Raw genomic sequence first — 18346 nt, 5'->3', positions numbered from 1 at the left:
TGTAGAGACAAAGTTACTAATTCTGGAAATGGTGAATACGAACACTGAACAACTAAGCAGCTTTATCCAACCTCAAGTCCTCCAATTTTGTTGGACTACAGTTCCCATCATTCCTTATCACTGGCCATACTAGCTAGGAATGATGGGTCCCACAGTCCAACAATATTCTGGAAGACCCAAAGTTGGGGAAAGTTGCCCTAAAGTTACTCTTCCTTTGAAGTTATAGCCTATAACGCTATCTCACCTGTTTAAGTTGTATTTGTTGAGCTTCTCTGAAACTTCCCTTAACCTGCAAGAGAAAACAAAGGATCTTTTAGCATTAATAAGTTTCAGTCAAAGCAACACATTTCTGACTAAAATTTACTTTGGCTACTAATAGATCTGTTTATAATGATACAACAAATGCTCATGGTGAGTGAAACCTCAGAACCAGATTAGTAGCTGAGATTTCCAGTCGTCAAGAGACAGGTCAAGTTATGAATATTGTTCTAATTCTCTTCCATTTATATTCCACTGATTTTCTGTCTTGCAACCCAATACATGCGATTCCAAGGCAATCACTCATCCAGGTACTGAAAAGAGCCAGATATGTAAACCAAAACAGGTTGTAACCCAAGGCGCATTTTCGCCAATGGGGCCTCCCAAAAAAAGTGTTGTAATCCAAAAAAAGGGACACACACTTCCAGGTTTGACGTGGTTGTAATCCAAAATGGTTGTAATCCAAAACAGTTGCAAACCAAGGTAGAGGCCTCATGTGCCTTCAGACCATGACCTTAACAAATGCATAAATAGCATTTGGTTAGCAGCTTTAAAAATGGACTCATCTACCAGGGTTGCCGAGCACCCCTTTATGTCACCACTCTCCTAGCCAACATATTCTTTGCTCTTCTAGCTCTAGCACTCCATTATCTGTAGTTCTCCTGTGCCTCAAACTCTGTCCTCTTGCAGTGCCTCGTACCTGTCTGATGCCAACCTGACTTCCTTCAAATTCCTCCGCAAAGTCCACCTTTTGCATGAAGTCTTTGTCGAAATCCCTTGGCTGCCATACTACTAAACTCAAGTACATACAATTGAAACAAGTGCATGTTCTTCCCCTGTTTACTTTGTCATCGTCGTCCCTCACTTTGTGTGATAAACTTAAAGTGGTTTTAGAAGGGAGCCTGTCGTATTCTACTTTATAAAGCACAATATAAATTCAAAGCATTATATGAACAAGACAACATAAGAGCTGAACCATGGATATTTTCTGTTTTCTTCATTATGCACTGGTCTTCTTGCATAAGTAACTTCAAAAACACCTTGAAACACATGATTTGCAAGGAGGTAAAGCATGTATAATGTACCCATCTTTCTTTTGGTTTGATCACATGATGCACCTGCCTTTGCCAACTTGGTAGCCCCCAGGTGAGTTAGAAACTCAGAAATATAAGCTGAACACCAAATGGCTCCTTAAGGTAAAAAGGTAAAGGTAAATGACTCCTGGACAGTTCAGTCCAGGCGAATTCGACTATGGGGTAAAACACTCATCTCTGCTTTCAGTTCAAGGGAGCCAGCGGTGGTCTGCAGACAGCTTTCCGGGTCATGTGGCCAGCATGACTAAACCACTTCTGGCACAATGGGACACCGTGACTGGTGCCAGAGTGCACAGAAACACTGTTTACCTTCCCGCCGTAGCGGCACCTATTCATCTACTCGCGCTGGTATGCTTTCGAACTCGTATGTTGGCAGGAGCTGGGACACCCACATGACCTTAAACCAGGGTTACAGTCACTAAAATGGGGTACCTAGTTGTCATTTGGGGCCCAGGCGACTTGACAGTCATATTTTTCAATACAACTTTTTGGTTCCTGAAATTCACTCTGATGCTGAAGATAAAATATAATGGATAGGATGTGCTGCTAGTGTGTGAAAACAGCCAAGATCCAAGGATCCCCAGGCATGGACCTCATGATGGTGAAGACATCAGGTGCCATCCTGGTGCCCGGGCATCTTCACTTGGTCGCAAGTGGCCAATAGCCAGGTGCAAAATGCGCCTGGTGAATTCCAAACACTGTTTTAAATTACAATTCCCATTGGCCCCAGCCGGAACAGCTGTGCACAAATGAATTCAGCTTCATTTTATGTATGCCCCTCCTTACCTACTTGGGCCAACCTTACTGTTAACATGTCTGCCTGTTCAGCAGCAAGTGCCCTGCTACTGGGAAATGAGCAGTTGTCTTACAACAGCCTTCTAGCCAGGGTGGGGCAAATGAGTGCACCATCACCCAGAATTCTGCTTTATTCCCACTCCATTCCAAGGATATATGTTTTTTTGGGGGGAAATTATTTGTGACATAACAATTGACAGCCTCTATTTAAAGAATGAAAGCTCATTTTAACAACAGAAGCAATTTAAGGCAGGACTGCTGAAAAACTCACTGAAGAAAGCAGGATGAGTTCACAACAAAAGCCTCATCTAGAAAAGCCCCCAAAGACTTTCCCTGACTGAGGGTAGATTCTTCATGATCACAATAACCATTTAATTAAGTGATCCTGCAGAAAAACAGCTCCTACAGTAATTTAACTCAAAGAGATCAATATTTAAATTTGTGTTATGAGCTAAAGTTACATTCCACCACTTGGACTTTCCTTTGCTCTGTTTTTCAGCTTTAGTTGTGTTGTCTACCCAGCCAGCAATCAAGAAGAATGCTCGAGTGCTTGTTGTAAGAAGTGAGGGTTAGTTTATTCTGCAGTTATTATGATGAGTAGAGGAGGACTGGGCACTTATTGCAAAAAGGTGAAATAATGAGGCAACCTAAAGCAAGCTAAAATACATCTATCCCAAGTAATTCTTCAGTCCTTTAGCACTCAATATACTCAAAATCATTTTTTTCTTCTTTTTCTTGTGATGCTAGACGGCAAAGGATGAAAACAAGCCTAGAGGAATAAAAACACTGCTGTGCAATCTACAGTTGGCTGGCTGGCTGGCTCTGCTGTAACAGGCCTAATTTCTGATTTTCCCAGTACGTGCAGCTCAGCATGAGGCCTTTCCAAGGTTTCTGGGAAGAAATATCAATCCAGCAACCAGTAAAAATAAAAATCCAATGGAATTCTACAATTACTTTCCAATCACTGTTAGCCTTTTAGTCCTTTATATAGCAAACAGTAAACAAAAGATCCTTGACCGTCCAACAGAAAGGAAGATCTATGGAAAAGTTTGTTTTTCATTATGGAATCTAAAGCTGAGACACCTAATCCAGCATTAAAGCTAAGCTCACTGCCTCGTCCAAAGTAGCTCAGTTCATTAAGAATTAGGTGAAAGAAGACTGTAGCTATTGGCAAAGTCAAGCTTTTGAGTCTGGTTATGCATATTTTTATTTGATTTTTTTTATTTATTAGATGAATATACCACTCTTCTTAATAAGATCTCAAGGCGGTTCATTTGTCATCAGCACCACTCCACACAAGTTTTTATTTTCTAGGTTATAGCATAAACTATTCTATTTTGTTTTACACCTTTTCATAGCCTTGTTCACTGTATCCATAACATCCTTAGCATCATAGAGTTGGAAGAGACTCCAAGGATCATCTAGTCCAAGCTTCCTCAAACTCGGCCCTCCAGATGTTTTGAGACTACAATTCCCATCATCCCTGACCCCTGGGCCTGCTAGCTAGGGATCATGGGAGTTGTAGACCAAAAATGTCTGGAGGGCCGAGTTTGAGGAAGCCTGATCTAGTCCAACCCCCTGCAATGCAGGAATCTTTCACCCAATAACCCACAACCCTGAGATTAAGAGTCTAATGCTGACTGAGCTATCCCTCAGGGAAAACAAAAAATATGCCAGTCATCTAATTCCTGGTGTTCACACTAAATGCTCTGTTAACATGACCTTTACATATCCAATTATGTAAGTTAACCTGCCTTTTCCTTCCTTTGGACTGGCCCTCACCTCTTCTCCATCCGTGAAGAAGCGGGATTGGCTAGCACTATGCCCCTCAAAACACTCCATCTTGAAATGTGGCTGCCCCACCTAACAAGGAAAGCTGGCGACGAGGCTGCCCTACAGGCATCTGCATCATCGGCAGGGCTCTCAGGAGGCAACACTACCAATCCAAGAATGCCATTTACACCAAGCATGCCACCTAAGGCAATGTGAAGACAATTTTCAAGGTTATTTAGTTTGAGAAGGCAAACTCTCCCAGTGCAAACTACTTGGGAAGGGATATTATTATGCCATGGCTGGGCCTCAAGCAGTCTGGCTAGACATACTCCAGACTCCAGGCTAATAAAGTTAGCCACTGCTGCAACAGGCAATGACTGCAAGTGTTTTAGTATTTTCCACGATGTGGATTACATTTGTGCTTCATGTTTTTGTGTCATTGTTTCCCCCCCTTTCTGTTCTGTGCACATATAGGGTAAGCCCCCTCACAAAACAGGCTCCTGTACTTGTACTCTGAAATACCTGCCTTACATAAGAAGTGAAAGGAAATCAGAAGTGGAGCGGTTAACATGAATTGCAATTAGATCAAAAATACATTTCACTGGTAATACATTTCTCTATGTGTTCATTTCAACAATACAATTGCTAACCTTTCAACAAGGTGATCTCACAATGAGAAGACTGTGATTCAATAAAGGTTAGGAAATAAAACCACTAAGAAGAGTAGCCTTGTTTAAAAAAAAAAGGTAAAGGACCCTGGAAGGTTAAGTCCAGTCAAAGGAGACTATGGGATTGCTGCACTCATCTCACTTTTCAGGTCGAGGGAGCCGGCGCTTGACCACAGACAGCTTTCTGGGTCGTGGAGCCAGCATGACTAAACCAATACTGGTGCATGGAGGACCATGACAATGCCAGAGTGAATAAGTTCAAATTTACTATCCTCCTTTCCCACACTTTCCACTTGTGATGGGCTGATGGCCTGGGGGAAGGGAAGGGGGAACCAATACTTTTCTTCTTTTTTAATTAATTTTTATTGAATGATTTTATGTTACAAAAAAAATACAGCCATACTACCACCAAACATAACCAAGAAACAAAAATTACATACATCAATATTTAGTTTGTTATTTGGTATTTACCATCTTATTTCCTCCCAAACATTGCATACAAAAACACTCATATGTGTAGACACCCACATACCCACACCCGCACACGAAATGAAAGTAAATATTTTCCCCAATACTTTTCTAATGTATGAAGCTCTTTCCACCTAGTCATATTCTTACTCTGAGCAGCTGGCATTTTTCTAGCTGGTGAGTGTGGAAAGTCCCAGGCTTTCTCCAAATCTGGAGAGGGGGGCAGGAATCACCACTGCAGGACAATCCTTGCTGAGACTCCCTTCACAGCCCACACAGTTGGAAGAAAGCTAAAGACTGTACTTCCAAGGTACTTCACACACCTCAGAAGGGCATCACCAAAACAAGTTTTCCTCTACAGCGCCCACTACAAAAAAGGCAGGCTTATTTTTGTACCACACTTGGACACAGCATAATTCCATGGACATTTTCCCACCTGGGAAATGCCCCAAAGTCCTGCTGTACTTCAGAGGGGGCACCACAAGGTCAGGGATAAAATTCTGAGCCCTGGATAGGAGCAAAGTTTCAGAAATCAAATTTTTGGTCAGCCACCAAAACCAGCCCAAATTTATGGCCCCCATTACAGTGGTGCCCCACAAGACGAACGCCTCGCAAGACGGAAAACCCGCTAAACGAAAGGGTTTTCCGTTTTGGAGGCGCTTCGCAAAATGAATTTCCCTATGGGGTTGCTTCGCAAGACGAAAAAATATTGCGAGTCCCCGTGGGTTTTTTTTCGCTTTCCCCCCTTTTCCTAAGCCGCTAAGCCGCTTAACAGCTGATCCGCTGATAAGCCGCTTAACAGCTGATCGCTAGAAGCCGCTAGACCGCTGTAGCGCTAATCCGCTAAGCTGTCAATGGGCTTGCTTCACAAGACGAAAAAAACGCTAGACGAAGAGAATCGCGGAACGGATTCTTTTCGTCTTGCGAGGCACCACTGTATATCCAAGTCCCTGAAACAGTAAAATTACTTAGTGCCACCAATACCTTATTTAAAGTATCCTGTTCCCTTTTAAGTGTTGCAATTAAAGAAAAATGCTGACGAACCAGAAAAGACTCAGAAGGGAATTATGAGAATAGTAAAGGCTGTGGAATAATCATGAGATAAGCCTAAAGAGAAGCAGGGATTCTTCACTGTAGGGGAGTCTGAAAAATTAGGGTTGATGTGCACAAACTACATAAACTCTGGGATGGGCCCCACTTACCCATGTGTCACATGCACACTCCAAAGCCACATCATATATTGTTTCAAGTTCATTAATGTCATCTAGAGATCTATTATGAAGTGGGAAACTGGGCAGGTTCAAAGTTGTATTTTGGGGTTTTTTAGGTGACCACTGAGAGGAAGTGTGTGTGTATCTTTATTAAACACATTCATGAATCTATTTGTAAACAAACTTTGGGAGCCAGGGAGTTAATAAGTGAGTAAACTAAAACTAACACTGTCCAGAGTATATATATCTCAAAACTCTTGGGGGAGCAGAACAATACATCAATATGCCAGGTATTTGTAGCATAAAATCTCCAATCATTTCAACTGAATTGGAGCAGAAATCAAGAGTAACACTGAAATTAATGAATACTGTGGACTGCATCCTTATCTGTTATAGCTTCTTGAAAGCATAGAGTAGAGGTTCTCAGCTATGCTCCTTTAAAACCATTTGAGAATGTTTGGTGAATGTTTTGTCCTCAGGGTGCTGTCTCTAGGAGTCACAGCCCAATGCGAGCTCCAAACTTTTAGACCTCAAACTATGTAAGATTTCAACAAAATATATAGGGTTGAATCCAAAGAAAAATAGCTGAATGTATGTCTCACTGAAATCAGTGGAACAAGTAATTAAGCTTCTCTAATTTCAATGGGACTTAAGTTTAACTAACTTGGTCCAGATCCAATCTACAGTATCTAGATAACTGCAGAATACCCTGTTCTAGCTAAGCATGAAGATATTTTAAATAGTGTAATGGAATTTTGGAAAGGTAGGGAGAGTTCCAAAAGCACTACACACAAGCGGAAACACAGAGTTCTTGCCAAAATCACCTTCCCAGATCATGCTGGACATCGCTCCCTCTTAATGTATAATACTTAGCCCATGTTTCATAAACATGACATTTTTAATTTCCCTGCCACACATTTTTGTTGGCTGGTAGGGGAAGGAAAACATTACAATGGCCGATATTTGTATTCTTGTTGCATTCTTCTTGTTATTATTTTTATGTGTGTACTGGCTGTCTGCTAGACACAGTAAACTGAACTTATACACATTACATATTAACAAAGCTTAGTAAAACATATCTAGATTTTAATTTGAACATTCTTCTTCTGAAGGCACATGCTTTTTAATCAGTAAAGAATGGCCTGATTTAACAGTTAGATCTTAACGCTGAACCAGCAGATAGGCAAATAAACAGCTGCTCCAGGAAGTCACAAAACATGATAGTACACCACTGTTACAGGAAAACTATGGACCTGTGGTCCCAATTTATTTTATCCCTTTATGATGCTGTACACCAAAATACATGGTCAAAAGCGGGATAGTAACAGGCAGGAAAATGTTGGTTTACCAATTCTAAATTGTACTATATTCCATCTCCTGCCCTGTGAATCAGAACTAAAATCCTGCTTACCCTCACCAAGGGAGACATTCTGAATCCCTAATTCCTGAGTAGAGAGGCTTTTCAACACCTTTTAAATATAGAAGAGCTTCCCCTCTCTTAAGTCACCATGATTACAAGTCACAAGTGCTATGGCACCAAGCATGTCGACTCAAAAGGGTATTTGATATTAATACCATTCTACATCAGAGAAGAAAATATATACCCAAAAGGTAAAATTAATATTTATTACTCATCTGCTTCTGGTTTCATGTGATCAACATAAAAAAACCAATTCACACAGCATTGAAATAGGTACACAAAAATAACCTGATTTTTCCAACAGTCAAATTGTGATCATTAATTAGTGGGAGCCATTTTGATAGTGCAAACAGATACATGGTGTGCAGTAGTTATCAGGTGTCTAACAATGGCCAGGGAATCCCTAGGTCATGGAGCTCACTGTGTGAACTTCAGCCAGTCACTTCCTCACAGTTTAACCCAGGGGTAGGCAACCTAAGGCCCGTGGGCCAGATGTGGCCCAATCACCTTCTCAATCCGGTCCGTGGACGGTCCGGGAATCAGTGTGTTTTTACATGAGTAGAATGTGTGCTTTTATTTAAAATGCATCTCTGGGTTATTTGTGGGGCATAGGAATTCATTCATATATTTTTTCCAAAATATAGTCCGGCCTGCCACATGGTCTGAGGGACGGTGGACCGGCCCACAGCTGAAAAAGGTTGCTGACCCCTGTCCTAACCTAATTGACAGGGTTGTCTCAAGAATAAAAAGGGGATATAGTCAAACATGTTCTATCCTTGTGAGCATTTGTTATTACGTCAGTAAAAATGAACAACCGGAATAAAGTTGTCCTTTAAAAGTGTTTGCATAAATGAAACCAAATCTATGCTTTTCCAACTAACAATTCAAAAACAAATCCCCATATTTAGGAAATAATTTTATGAATTTATGAAATAATCATTTGTTGCTAAGAAGTTATAGCTACCAACAGCCATTTTATAACGTGTTTTGTACATTTAAGTCTGCACTAAAATTGGCATTCCTCACTATCACAACTTCATGAACAATTTGGTTACGATTCTAAAGTTACAGCCAAAATCAGTGTCACCAGGAAGAAACCAAATACCATGGGGCCCAGTGGGATATATATCTAGGCAAACATATTTAGAACATGGCTGTAGAAGTTACATGAAGATGCTGGTGTACTTGCCTCACACTATTAATGTCCTATCTCCACCCTTCTATGACAGAAACATGCCAAATTCATAGACATTACTGAGGCTGCAGCCAATCTCTGAGGTGGTATTTCTCTTAGCACATGACACTCACTGCAGTGTTAAATGTGTCACCAGGTCATTCAAGAGAAAGAAACCACACCCAGACAGGCAGGCCCGTAATAGTTTGGATAAGATGTAATCCTCACATTGATGTACGTTACTTGCTAAATATTTAGCTTTTCATTTTCTACTGAAACCTTTTTCAGACATCTTTCTTAGATAAGCATACAATCCTATGCACACTCATCTGGGAATAAGCCCCACCAAAACACAGGGGTATTATTTCTGAGTAAATATGCTTAAGATTGTGCTGCACAATAACAGCATAGACTTGGACCATAATCAAATTTAATAAAGGCCCAGAGAGTACAATAGGAGAAAAAAATGTCTACTATCTCTGTTGCTGTTTTAAAAAGAAGTAATAGGTATATCTACGTGTTAACTGTAGCAAAATTATTTTTGTGTTGTAATACAGAAAGTTAAACATTACTGGAAATCTCAAATTGCTTGCAATTTAGGCTTTCCATTATGCTCCCAATCATACACATTTAGCAGTTTCAAGACTGTCAACCTCAATGCAATCAAGCCTATTTCATAGATCTACCCTGCATGAACACCAGCCACAATAAACATACTGATTTCCCTATCCCTTTCTCATCACTAATTTGTAGTCGCAAATTCCCCCTTAAGTCCCCTTAAAAGCATATTTAATTCAAAACCTAGTCTTGCTCCTTTGCTTTCTACGCTTAAGACAGACAAGATTAGCAGCTTCTTCAACATAAGATGGAAGAGTCCTTCAGAATTTTATCTGATGGTGTACAACGTTCGAAATAGCTAAATTTCCATTGCGGTCAAGATTCCCGTAGCGCCAGAGTTAAAATATACACAGCATCAGAAGACGCCAAGTTACACGATGCTTACAGCGTTAAACCCCACGCGGAATCGCACTGTCAGTCGAAGTTTTTATTCAATGCCGGGAAGAGAAGACCCGAGTCTGCTCAACCCCACCTTTTGCAAACCCAAGAGACAAAAGCAAAACCAACACGTTTCCAAGCCGGATCCTATACAGTACCCACGTTTACCCAGGATCCGACGGGATCCTTGCACTTGGGTAAGCATGCATGGGACCGTGCCTCTCATTTTGACACCGGCGGCTTCACTTATTTATTTATTTATCGGTTATTTTTTTGTTTAATTTTAAGCGTCCTAATGCACGAGGCGCCTCCTGCATTCACAACCCAGGCGGAGAACCTTGTTGACGCTCACAACGTGTAAAATGAAAAGGGGTGGGGGAAATAAACAAAATCCCGGGGAGGGGGTGAAGGAGAAGTGTCCCCCCCCACGCCACATTCCACCTCCAACCCTTCACTCCCGTCAACCAAACACGCGGGGCTCCTCCCCTCACGCACGGGGGCTCCTCCCCCTCTCCTGCTTCCTCTGTCTTCCCCCCCCCCCACTCCCGGAGGCCCCCGAGCGGCCTCCCCTCGCGCGCTCTCCCTCCTCACCGGTCATTCAGCTGGTCCTCGGTGCCCGGGAGCGGGTGCACCACGAAGTGGATCGATGTCATGTTTCGCTCCCCCTCCCTCGAGGGAGGCGGGCAGGGGCCGGGCGCGCGAGGAGGAAATGGAGGGTGCGGGGGGGGGAGGAGGAGGAGGAGGCGGAGGAGAAAGGACGGGCGACGGCGGGCGGGGGGGGGAGAGGGAGGGCAGGAGGGCTTGGCGCCCCCTCCGGAGTGCCGCTGGGTGTCTCGTTCACACTCGGGAGCCTCCGCTCGGCGCGAGGGGAGAGCGAGAGGCTGGTCAGCGGCGTGCGCGGGAGCGGGGAGCTCGCGGCGGCGGGAAAGGGTTCGGTCAGCGCCCCGCTCTCACACGCGCCGCCATCTTAACTTCCAGCGGCCCCTCTCTTCCCTCCCTCTCCTTGCGCCTCGCCGGGGAGAGAGCGGACGGGGCGGGGCCGCGGCCCCCCCGCAGCCAATGGCAGGCCGCCGCTCAGCAGCGGGCGGCCGTGGGGACGATGTAAAGCTCGCGAGGGTTGGCCGGCAGCCGGCGTGCGTTGCGTCAGGCGCGGGCTGGGGAAGAGGGAGGGCGGCGTGGATGCGCGCGCCGCTTTCGCTTCCAGTGCGGAGAGGGGAGGAGGCGGCGATGCGCGTCGGAGATGCGCGTCAGCGCCGCCTTCTCCCGACGGTCCCGCCGCAGCTGCCGCCTTGGCCGCCCGGCTTCTGGGCCTTCCCGGAGAGCGGGAGATAAAGAGGCGTCCTCTTTCTCCTCCGCCGGAACAGGCCGAGCGACTAGCGTGGAGGGCGGGGAATAATACCCTGTGAGGGGACGGGGAATCCGCCTCGCGAAGGCAAAAGCCCCCGAGTGGGAAAGGCTGGCAGGGCGCCATAGGCTTTCCCTTGACTTGCCAGCCAGACTCTGCCTGTAGGAGTTGCTAAAATCTATGTTGGGGTGGCGGGGAGGGAACACGCGAACGTGTGAACGGCGCACTTGCAGCTTTGCCTGGGAATAGCCCCGGGGAAACCTTTACTGCGGTTTGTGTGAAGCGGGCCCTCCGTGCGTGACGGATAGGCAAGTGAAATCCATTGTCTCTCAAGACAGAAAGATGCCAATCACAGGTTTCCTTCCTCTGCCCTGTCCCCATTTTATCCTCACAACAACCTTGTGAGATAGTTGTGCAGTAGTGAGTGAGTCACCCAACAGGCTTTGTAGCTGAAGGTCCCGGCTCCACAATCCTAGGCCTACACTTTACCACACTTGAAGATAGTGGTTTTAATTCTGTTCACTGGCTGTTCGTTTGGTTGTATCGACACCCCTCTTCTTTTCTCCATTTGGTAAAGAGTGTCAAACCGCTGACCTTCTGATCGGCAAGTCCTAGGCTCTGGTTTAATCCACAGCGCCACCCACGTCCCTCTGCAGGTCATTGTAGCTACCTCTGATCCAGCTTGGGGAAAAACAACAAGTTTGAATTGTACCTTTGTACAATTGGATAGGGGACGTGGGTGGCACTGTGGTCTAAACCACTGAGCTTCTTGGGTTTGCCGATCAGAAGGTCGGTGGTTCAAATCTCCGTGACGGGGTGAGCTCCCGTTGCTCGATCCCAGCCCCTGCCAACCTAGCAGTTCGAAAGCATGCCAAAAAGTGCAAGTAGATAAATACGGTAGGAAGGTAAAACAGTGTTTCCATGCGCTGCTCTGGTTTTGGTGTTCCATTGCGCCAGAAGCAACTTAGTCATGCTGGCCACATGACCCGGAAGCTTTCTACGAACAAATGCCAGCTCCCTTGGCCTGTAAAGCAAGATGAGGTCTGCAACCCCAGAGTTGTCTGCGGCTGGACTTAACTGTCAGGAGTCCTTTACCTTTACCTTACAATTGGATAGTTACATGCACACTTCAGGCAAGCAAGTAGCGTTATTCAGAGCTCAAGGGCACCAAACCACTCAAGTAGAGTGCAAAACAGGGCCACGGAAGGGTGTGACCTGGGAAGAGTCCTAAGAGCCAGAAATAGAGGCTTGGAAGGTCTCCAGATCTTAGGTTCCATTTCTCTGGGCTAGAGTATAGAAGCCCCATCGTGAACTATTAACCTATGGTTATGTGATTTGTGTGTAACTTTCTGAGGTCAAAGGCCTGAGCTTTAACCTTGCTGCAACTTCTTTTTAACATCTAAAATACGTACCTATCAGGATTCCTCAAAAATGTAGTTTGTGACTGCAACATCTATGACTCTCAGGCAGGAACACCTTTCCAATTTCGTTGCTGCTTCCTACTATGCTACCAGGAAGTTTGCAGTAGCTCTTCTTGCTGCTGCTTCCTCTTAGGCACATAAACAAATATACAGTGGTACCTCAGGTTAAGTACTTAATTTGTTCTGGAGTTCTGTTCTTAACCTGAGGTACCACTTTAGCAAATGGGGCCTCCCGCTGCCGCCTCGTGATTTCTGTTCTCACCCTGAAGCAAAGTTCTTAACCTGAGGTACTGTTTCTGGGTTAGCGGATTCTGTAACCTGAAGTGTCTGTAATCCGGGGTACCACTGTACTCCTGATATAGGCATTGTTCTGAACATTATTGCCTGTGTGGAATCAGTGGCACTAAATTAGGACTTCGTCCTTTTCCTGGCAAGCCCGTAACCTATCACTTATCCAGGATGACCAGTAGGCTGTAGGGTTTTATTTGCTACATTTACATGCCATCTTTCTTCCCATGGTGGAAATAAAGTAAGAATGTGTAGGATTCCCTCACAGTGCCCCATCCACACACCCACACACCCTGGGCCTGGTCGGCTTCATCAATAATATCACATCGTGTATCTTCACACCATGCTGCTGACTGTTACATTTGGCATTCCTCTGGCTGGCCTTGACTGTTTACCTGCCAAACTGGCTGTAGAGTTGTGCTGGCTGTGTTTAGTCTTTAAACCTCTGAGTAAGCTTGTGTCTGTAGGTGTTGCTGCCCTCCTGACTGATGAGTCATGAAGATCTCTAACGAGGGGGGACACTATTGCTGGGGTCCCCAACATGGTGTCCATGGCACCATGCTCCCCTCATAATAATAATAAGAATAAGAATAATTTATTATTTATACCCCGCCCATCTGGCTGGGTTTCCCCAGCCACTCTGGACGGCTTCCAAAAGAATATTAAAATACTGTAATACATCAAACATTAAAAGCTTCTCTAAACAGGGCTGCCTTCAGATGTCTTCTAAAAGTCTGGTAGTTGTTGTTCTCTTTGACATCTGGTGGGAGGGCGTTTCACAGGGAGGGCGCCACTACCGAGAAGGCCCTCTGCCTGGTTACCTGTAACTTGGCTTCTCGCAGTGAGGGAAGCGCCAGAAGGCCCTCAGTGCTGGACCTCAGTGTGCAGGTAGAACGATGGGGTGGAGACGCTCCTTCAGGTATACTGGACCGAGGCCGTTTAACACCCTGATTGGTGCTTACCAAGGCCACTGGGTACAGCCAGTTTTTAATCTTTGTAAAAGAACTTCAATCAAGTAATGACAGCTTTTGGATGAGTTGAGTATTTTGCTTGTTTGGTTGAAAAGGTTCTGCACCCCACCAATTTTTCTTCCACGAAATGGGTGTTTTGTGGTGCAGTTCTTAGGTCTTCAAATGGGCATTCTGCCCCCCATAGTTGAAGACCCCCTGCGCACACAATGGGCTCTCCTTGATAACATGCCCATGGCACAAGCCAGCAGGGCTTTGTAAGTGACAAATCTGTCACTTCACTCTCCTATTGTCCCCATTAGCAAATACTAATACTATCTGTTTTTTTTGCTTAGAGAGCAAAAAAAAACCTAGTAGATAACTATTTAAATAATGTAAGAATTACTTTTTTGTGATCATTGTTTTCTCAAAACAGTTGGGAGTTTTAAGAACTGTGAAACTAGGAAACGTAATCCCTTAAGATGAAGTTTGAAATTTAAGAGTCTTATAAGAAAAAACAGTATGCGTAATACAAGGTATTTAAACTATAAGATTTTGGCCATTTCAGTTTCTGTTAAAATGAGTGCCATGGTGTCTCTTAACGCAATAACTTTTGGACAGCAACGTAGCTGAATGTTGGAAGATTCGGGTAAAAGAAAGTCCTTCATACAGCACATACTTAAACTGCAGAACTTGCTTCCACATGAGGCATTGAGGCCACCAATTTAGACAGCTTTAAAAGAGGATTAGACAAATTCAGGAAAGAGAGCTATCAAACGCTATCAGCCCTGATTGCTCTGCTCTGCCTATAATATCAGTTGCAGGAGGGTTTCCCACAGGGATCTGGTTCGCCACTGTGAGACTAGGATGCTGGACGAGATGGGCCACTGGTCCTGATCCAGCAGGCTCCTCTTAAAGAATGGCTCCACAAACATCTGTATGATTTGTACACAGTGTGTGAAGACTAGGAAATCAAATAGTGCAGTTAGCTCAGTAGATATACAGTGGTACCTTGAGTTAAGTACTTAATTCGTTCTGGAGGTCCGTACTTAACCTGAAACTGTTCTTAACCTGAAGCACCACTTTAGCTAATGGGGCCTCCTGCCGCACCGCCGGAGCACGATTTCTGTTCCCATCCTGAAGCAAAGTTCTTAACCTGAAGCGTATGTAACCTGAAGCGTATTTAACCCAAGGTACCACTGTACTAAAGATGTATACTGTGAAGCTGTTATTATTCCAATGTGATTTAACTTCTCTGTTCATCTCAAAGCTAATTTATGGAACCGGAAAGGCCTCTGAAATCTGGAGGAGCATCTGCTAAGCTCTTTTTCTCAGAATGTTCTCACCCTGCAGGGAAGATTTTGTAAGGCCTTAAGAGGTACTGCCTTGGGGGAACCCACACCCATAGCTTTACTTGCAGAAATATTGAGAATCAAGAACTACAGAGTTGGAAAGGGATCCAATGCAACTATCCAGATCAACCCACCAAGCCTTCAAGGATATATTAAAAGCAGACTTCCTCAAACTCGGCCCTCCAGAAGTTCTGAGACTACAATTCCCACCATCCCTGACCACTGGGCCTGCTAGCTAGGGATCATGGGAGCTGTAGGCCAAAAAAACATCTGGAGGGCAGAGTTTGAGAAAGCCTGATTAAAAGCAACTAGTGAGGAGGTCCCTGCTCCTATTATTTGCTCAAATTGCCTCTTGCTGCCCTCTGCTGCCACCTGGAGGCTGGTTAAGAGATAATGAGCCAGTTCTGATTGCAACTTGTTGTTGTTTAGTTGTTTAGTCGTGTCCGACCCTTTGTGACCCCATGGACCAGAGCACGCCAGGCACTTCTGTCTTCCACTGCTTCCCGCAGTTTGGTCAAACTCATGCTGGTAGTTTCGAGAACACTATCCAACCACCTCATCCTCTGTCGTCCCCTTCTCCTTGTGCCCTCCATCTTTCCCAACATCAGGGTCTTTTCCAGGGAGTCTTCTCTTCTCATGAGGTGGCCAAAGTATTGGAGCCTCAGCTTCAGGATCTGTCCTTCCAGTGAGCACTCAGGGCTGATTTCCTTAAGAATGGATAGGTTTGATCTTCTTGCAGTCCATGAGACTCTCAAGAGTCTCCTCCAGCACCATAATTCAAAAGCATCAATTCTTTGGCGATCAGTCCAGCTCTCATTTCCATACATCACTACTGGGAACACCATAGCTTTTACTATACGGACCTTTGTCTGCAAGGTGATGTCTCTGCTTTTTATGATGCTGTCTAGGTTTGTCATCGCTTTTCTCCCAAGAAGCAGGCGTTTTTTAATTTCGTGGCTGCTGTCACCATCTGCAGTGATCATGGAGCCCAAGAAAGTAAAATCTCTCACTGCCTCCATTTCTTCCCCTTCTATTTGCCAGGAGGTGATGGGACCAGTGGCCATGATCTTAGTTTTTTTGATGTTGAGCTTCAGACCATATTTTGCGCTCTCCTCTTTCACCCTCAATAAAAGGTTCTTTAATTCCTCCTCACTTTCTGCCATCAAGGTTGTGTCATCTGCATATCTGAGGTTGTTGATATTTCTTGCGGCGATCTTAATTCCGGCTACAGATAGGTAGCCGTGTTGGTCTGCTGTATCTGAAGAAGTGTGCATGCACACGAAAGCTCATACCAAGAACTAACTTAGTTGGTCTTTAAGGTGCTGCTGGAAGGAATTTTTTTGTTTTAATTCCGGCTAGGGATTCATCCAGCCCAGCCTTTCGCATGATGAATTCTGCATATAAGTTAAATAAGCAGGGAGACAATATACAGCCTTGTTGTACTCCTTTCCCAATTTTGAACCAATCAGTTGTTCCATATCCAGTTCTAACTGTAGCTTCTTGCCCCACATAGAGATTTCTCAGGAGACAGATGAGGTGATCAGGCACTCCCATTTCTTTAAGAACTTGCCATAGTTTGCTGTGGTCGACACAGTCAAAGGCTTTTGCATAGTCAATAAAGCAGAAGTAGATGTCTTTCTGGAACTCTCTAGCTTTCTCCATAATCCAGCGCATGTTTGCAATTTGGTCTCTGGTTCCTCTGCCTCTTCTAAATCCAGCTTGCACTTCTGGGAGTTCTCGGTCCACATACTGCTTGAGCCTGCCTTGTAGAATTTTAAGCATAACCTTGCTAGCGTGTGAAATGAGTGCAATTGTGCGGTAGTTGGAGCATTCTTGGGCTTCCCTTCATTGGGATTGGGATGTAGACTGATCTTCTCCAATCCTCTGGCCAATGCTGAGTTTTCCAAACTTGCTGGCATATTGAGTGTAGCACCTTAACAGCATCATCTTTTAAAATTTTAAATAGTTCAGCTGGAATACCATCACTTCCACTGGCCTTGTTATCTGCAGTGCTGATTGCAACTAGTGCCTGCTTAAAGGTTGGGCAATGAGTTTTAGTGTAATGAGAATCAATAATTACAGTTATTTATGTTGTTGCTACCTCCACCCTACCTCCACAAGGGACCCCTCTAGCAAGGGCAGATTGATCCTAGCGCAATTTCAGTTGTTGGCTAGGATGCTTACTGGCTTAATATGTACTCCCAGATACAAGTGTCATAATGTCAGGAAACTCTTGTGTATTAGATAGAGGTAAGAAAAAGATAGCTACAGAATATTGGAGTGTGGTGATTGCTGCTCAGAGTCAGAGCTCCAGTTACGTGCAATCTACTTGGTGTAAATTGCTGCTAGTCCACAGAAACTAGCAGACCAAGCAGTGGGTGTTGTATCTGCTGTTGCACCAAAAACAGAGCTGTGCTATCCCTAAACAAGAGGTGATTTGAAAAGTCGGGGACTACGGCTGGTAGCAGGCAGAGCCAGGACCAAAAGATGGTGGAGTTTGCAGCATTACATAGCTCCTCCTCTGTCTGTGCCACCCCATTCAGTCTCTTACATTTCCCTTCCTCTCTCACACACAGCCAAAGAGGATGTGCTTCTCAGAGGGGCAGTTTGGAGAGCAAAAGGTGGGCCTACATTATCCAGAGAACAAGGTGGCACTAAGGGTACATGTGAAATTTAGTCAAGGCATTGTTTTTACTTCTTAGAACAAAATTTATATACCGCTTGAATTGTAGTAAAACCTCTGCAGTTGGCTTTTGGGCTTTAAACCCTGCGATAGGATGTACTTTTTACCGTCCTGCGCAACAGTTGCCTAAAGGACCCCCTGAAAGCATTGTTAAAGATGCTTTCAAGGTATGGGAGCAGCTCTGAAATGGATAAAAAAGTTTTACAGAGGATAATTAAAATTGCCCAGAATGTTATTGGGCTCCAACTACCAACCCTGGATGAGATCTTCATGTCTCGCAGCTTGAAGAAGTCACACAATATCCTGAGAGATCCCACCCATCCTGCTCACAACTTCTTTGAACTGTTGCCTTCGGGCAGAAGATATAGGACAATGAAAACACGAACCACACGCCTTCTGAATAGTTTCTATCCAAGAGCTCTGATTGCACTAAATAATGATCTCAGGGCCAGT

The 18346-nt window shown here is 44.5% G+C and overlaps 1 protein-coding gene and 1 long non-coding RNA gene across 9 annotated transcripts in view; one reads left to right on the top strand and one right to left on the bottom strand.

Moving 5' to 3' along the window:
- The window catches only part of UBR5 (ubiquitin protein ligase E3 component n-recognin 5), a 66654-nt gene extending 55807 nt beyond the window's left edge, over positions 1-10847 (bottom strand). For 4 of the 8 annotated variants that reach the window (XM_081918586.1, XM_081918588.1, XM_081918590.1 and 1 more), the window contains exons 1-2: positions 10449-10619; positions 245-289 (exon numbers count right to left, since the gene is read on the bottom strand). In XM_081918586.1, coding sequence (XP_081774712.1) covers positions 245-289; positions 10449-10510 — 107 coding nt within the window. In that variant the 5' untranslated portion in view covers positions 10511-10619. Of the gene's footprint in view, positions 1-244; positions 290-10448 lie in introns of all 8 variants that reach the window. The other 4 variants (XM_081918592.1, XM_081918593.1, XM_081918589.1 and 1 more) reach the window with 3 other exon arrangements.
- A 230-nt stretch (positions 10848-11077) lies between these two features.
- On the top strand, positions 11078-17994 carry LOC309374243. The gene is made up of 3 exons (XR_014170444.1): positions 11078-11363; positions 14295-14394; positions 17787-17994. It is a non-coding gene; the product is annotated as an uncharacterized lncRNA (long non-coding RNA).
- The last annotated feature ends 352 nt before the right edge of the window (positions 17995-18346 follow it).

Source organism: Podarcis melisellensis (genome assembly GCF_964234715.1).
Source record: "Podarcis melisellensis genome assembly, chromosome: 7".
Classification (NCBI taxonomy): Eukaryota; Metazoa; Chordata; class Lepidosauria; order Squamata; family Lacertidae; genus Podarcis; species Podarcis melisellensis.
This window is presented reverse-complemented; position numbering and strand designations above follow the sequence as displayed.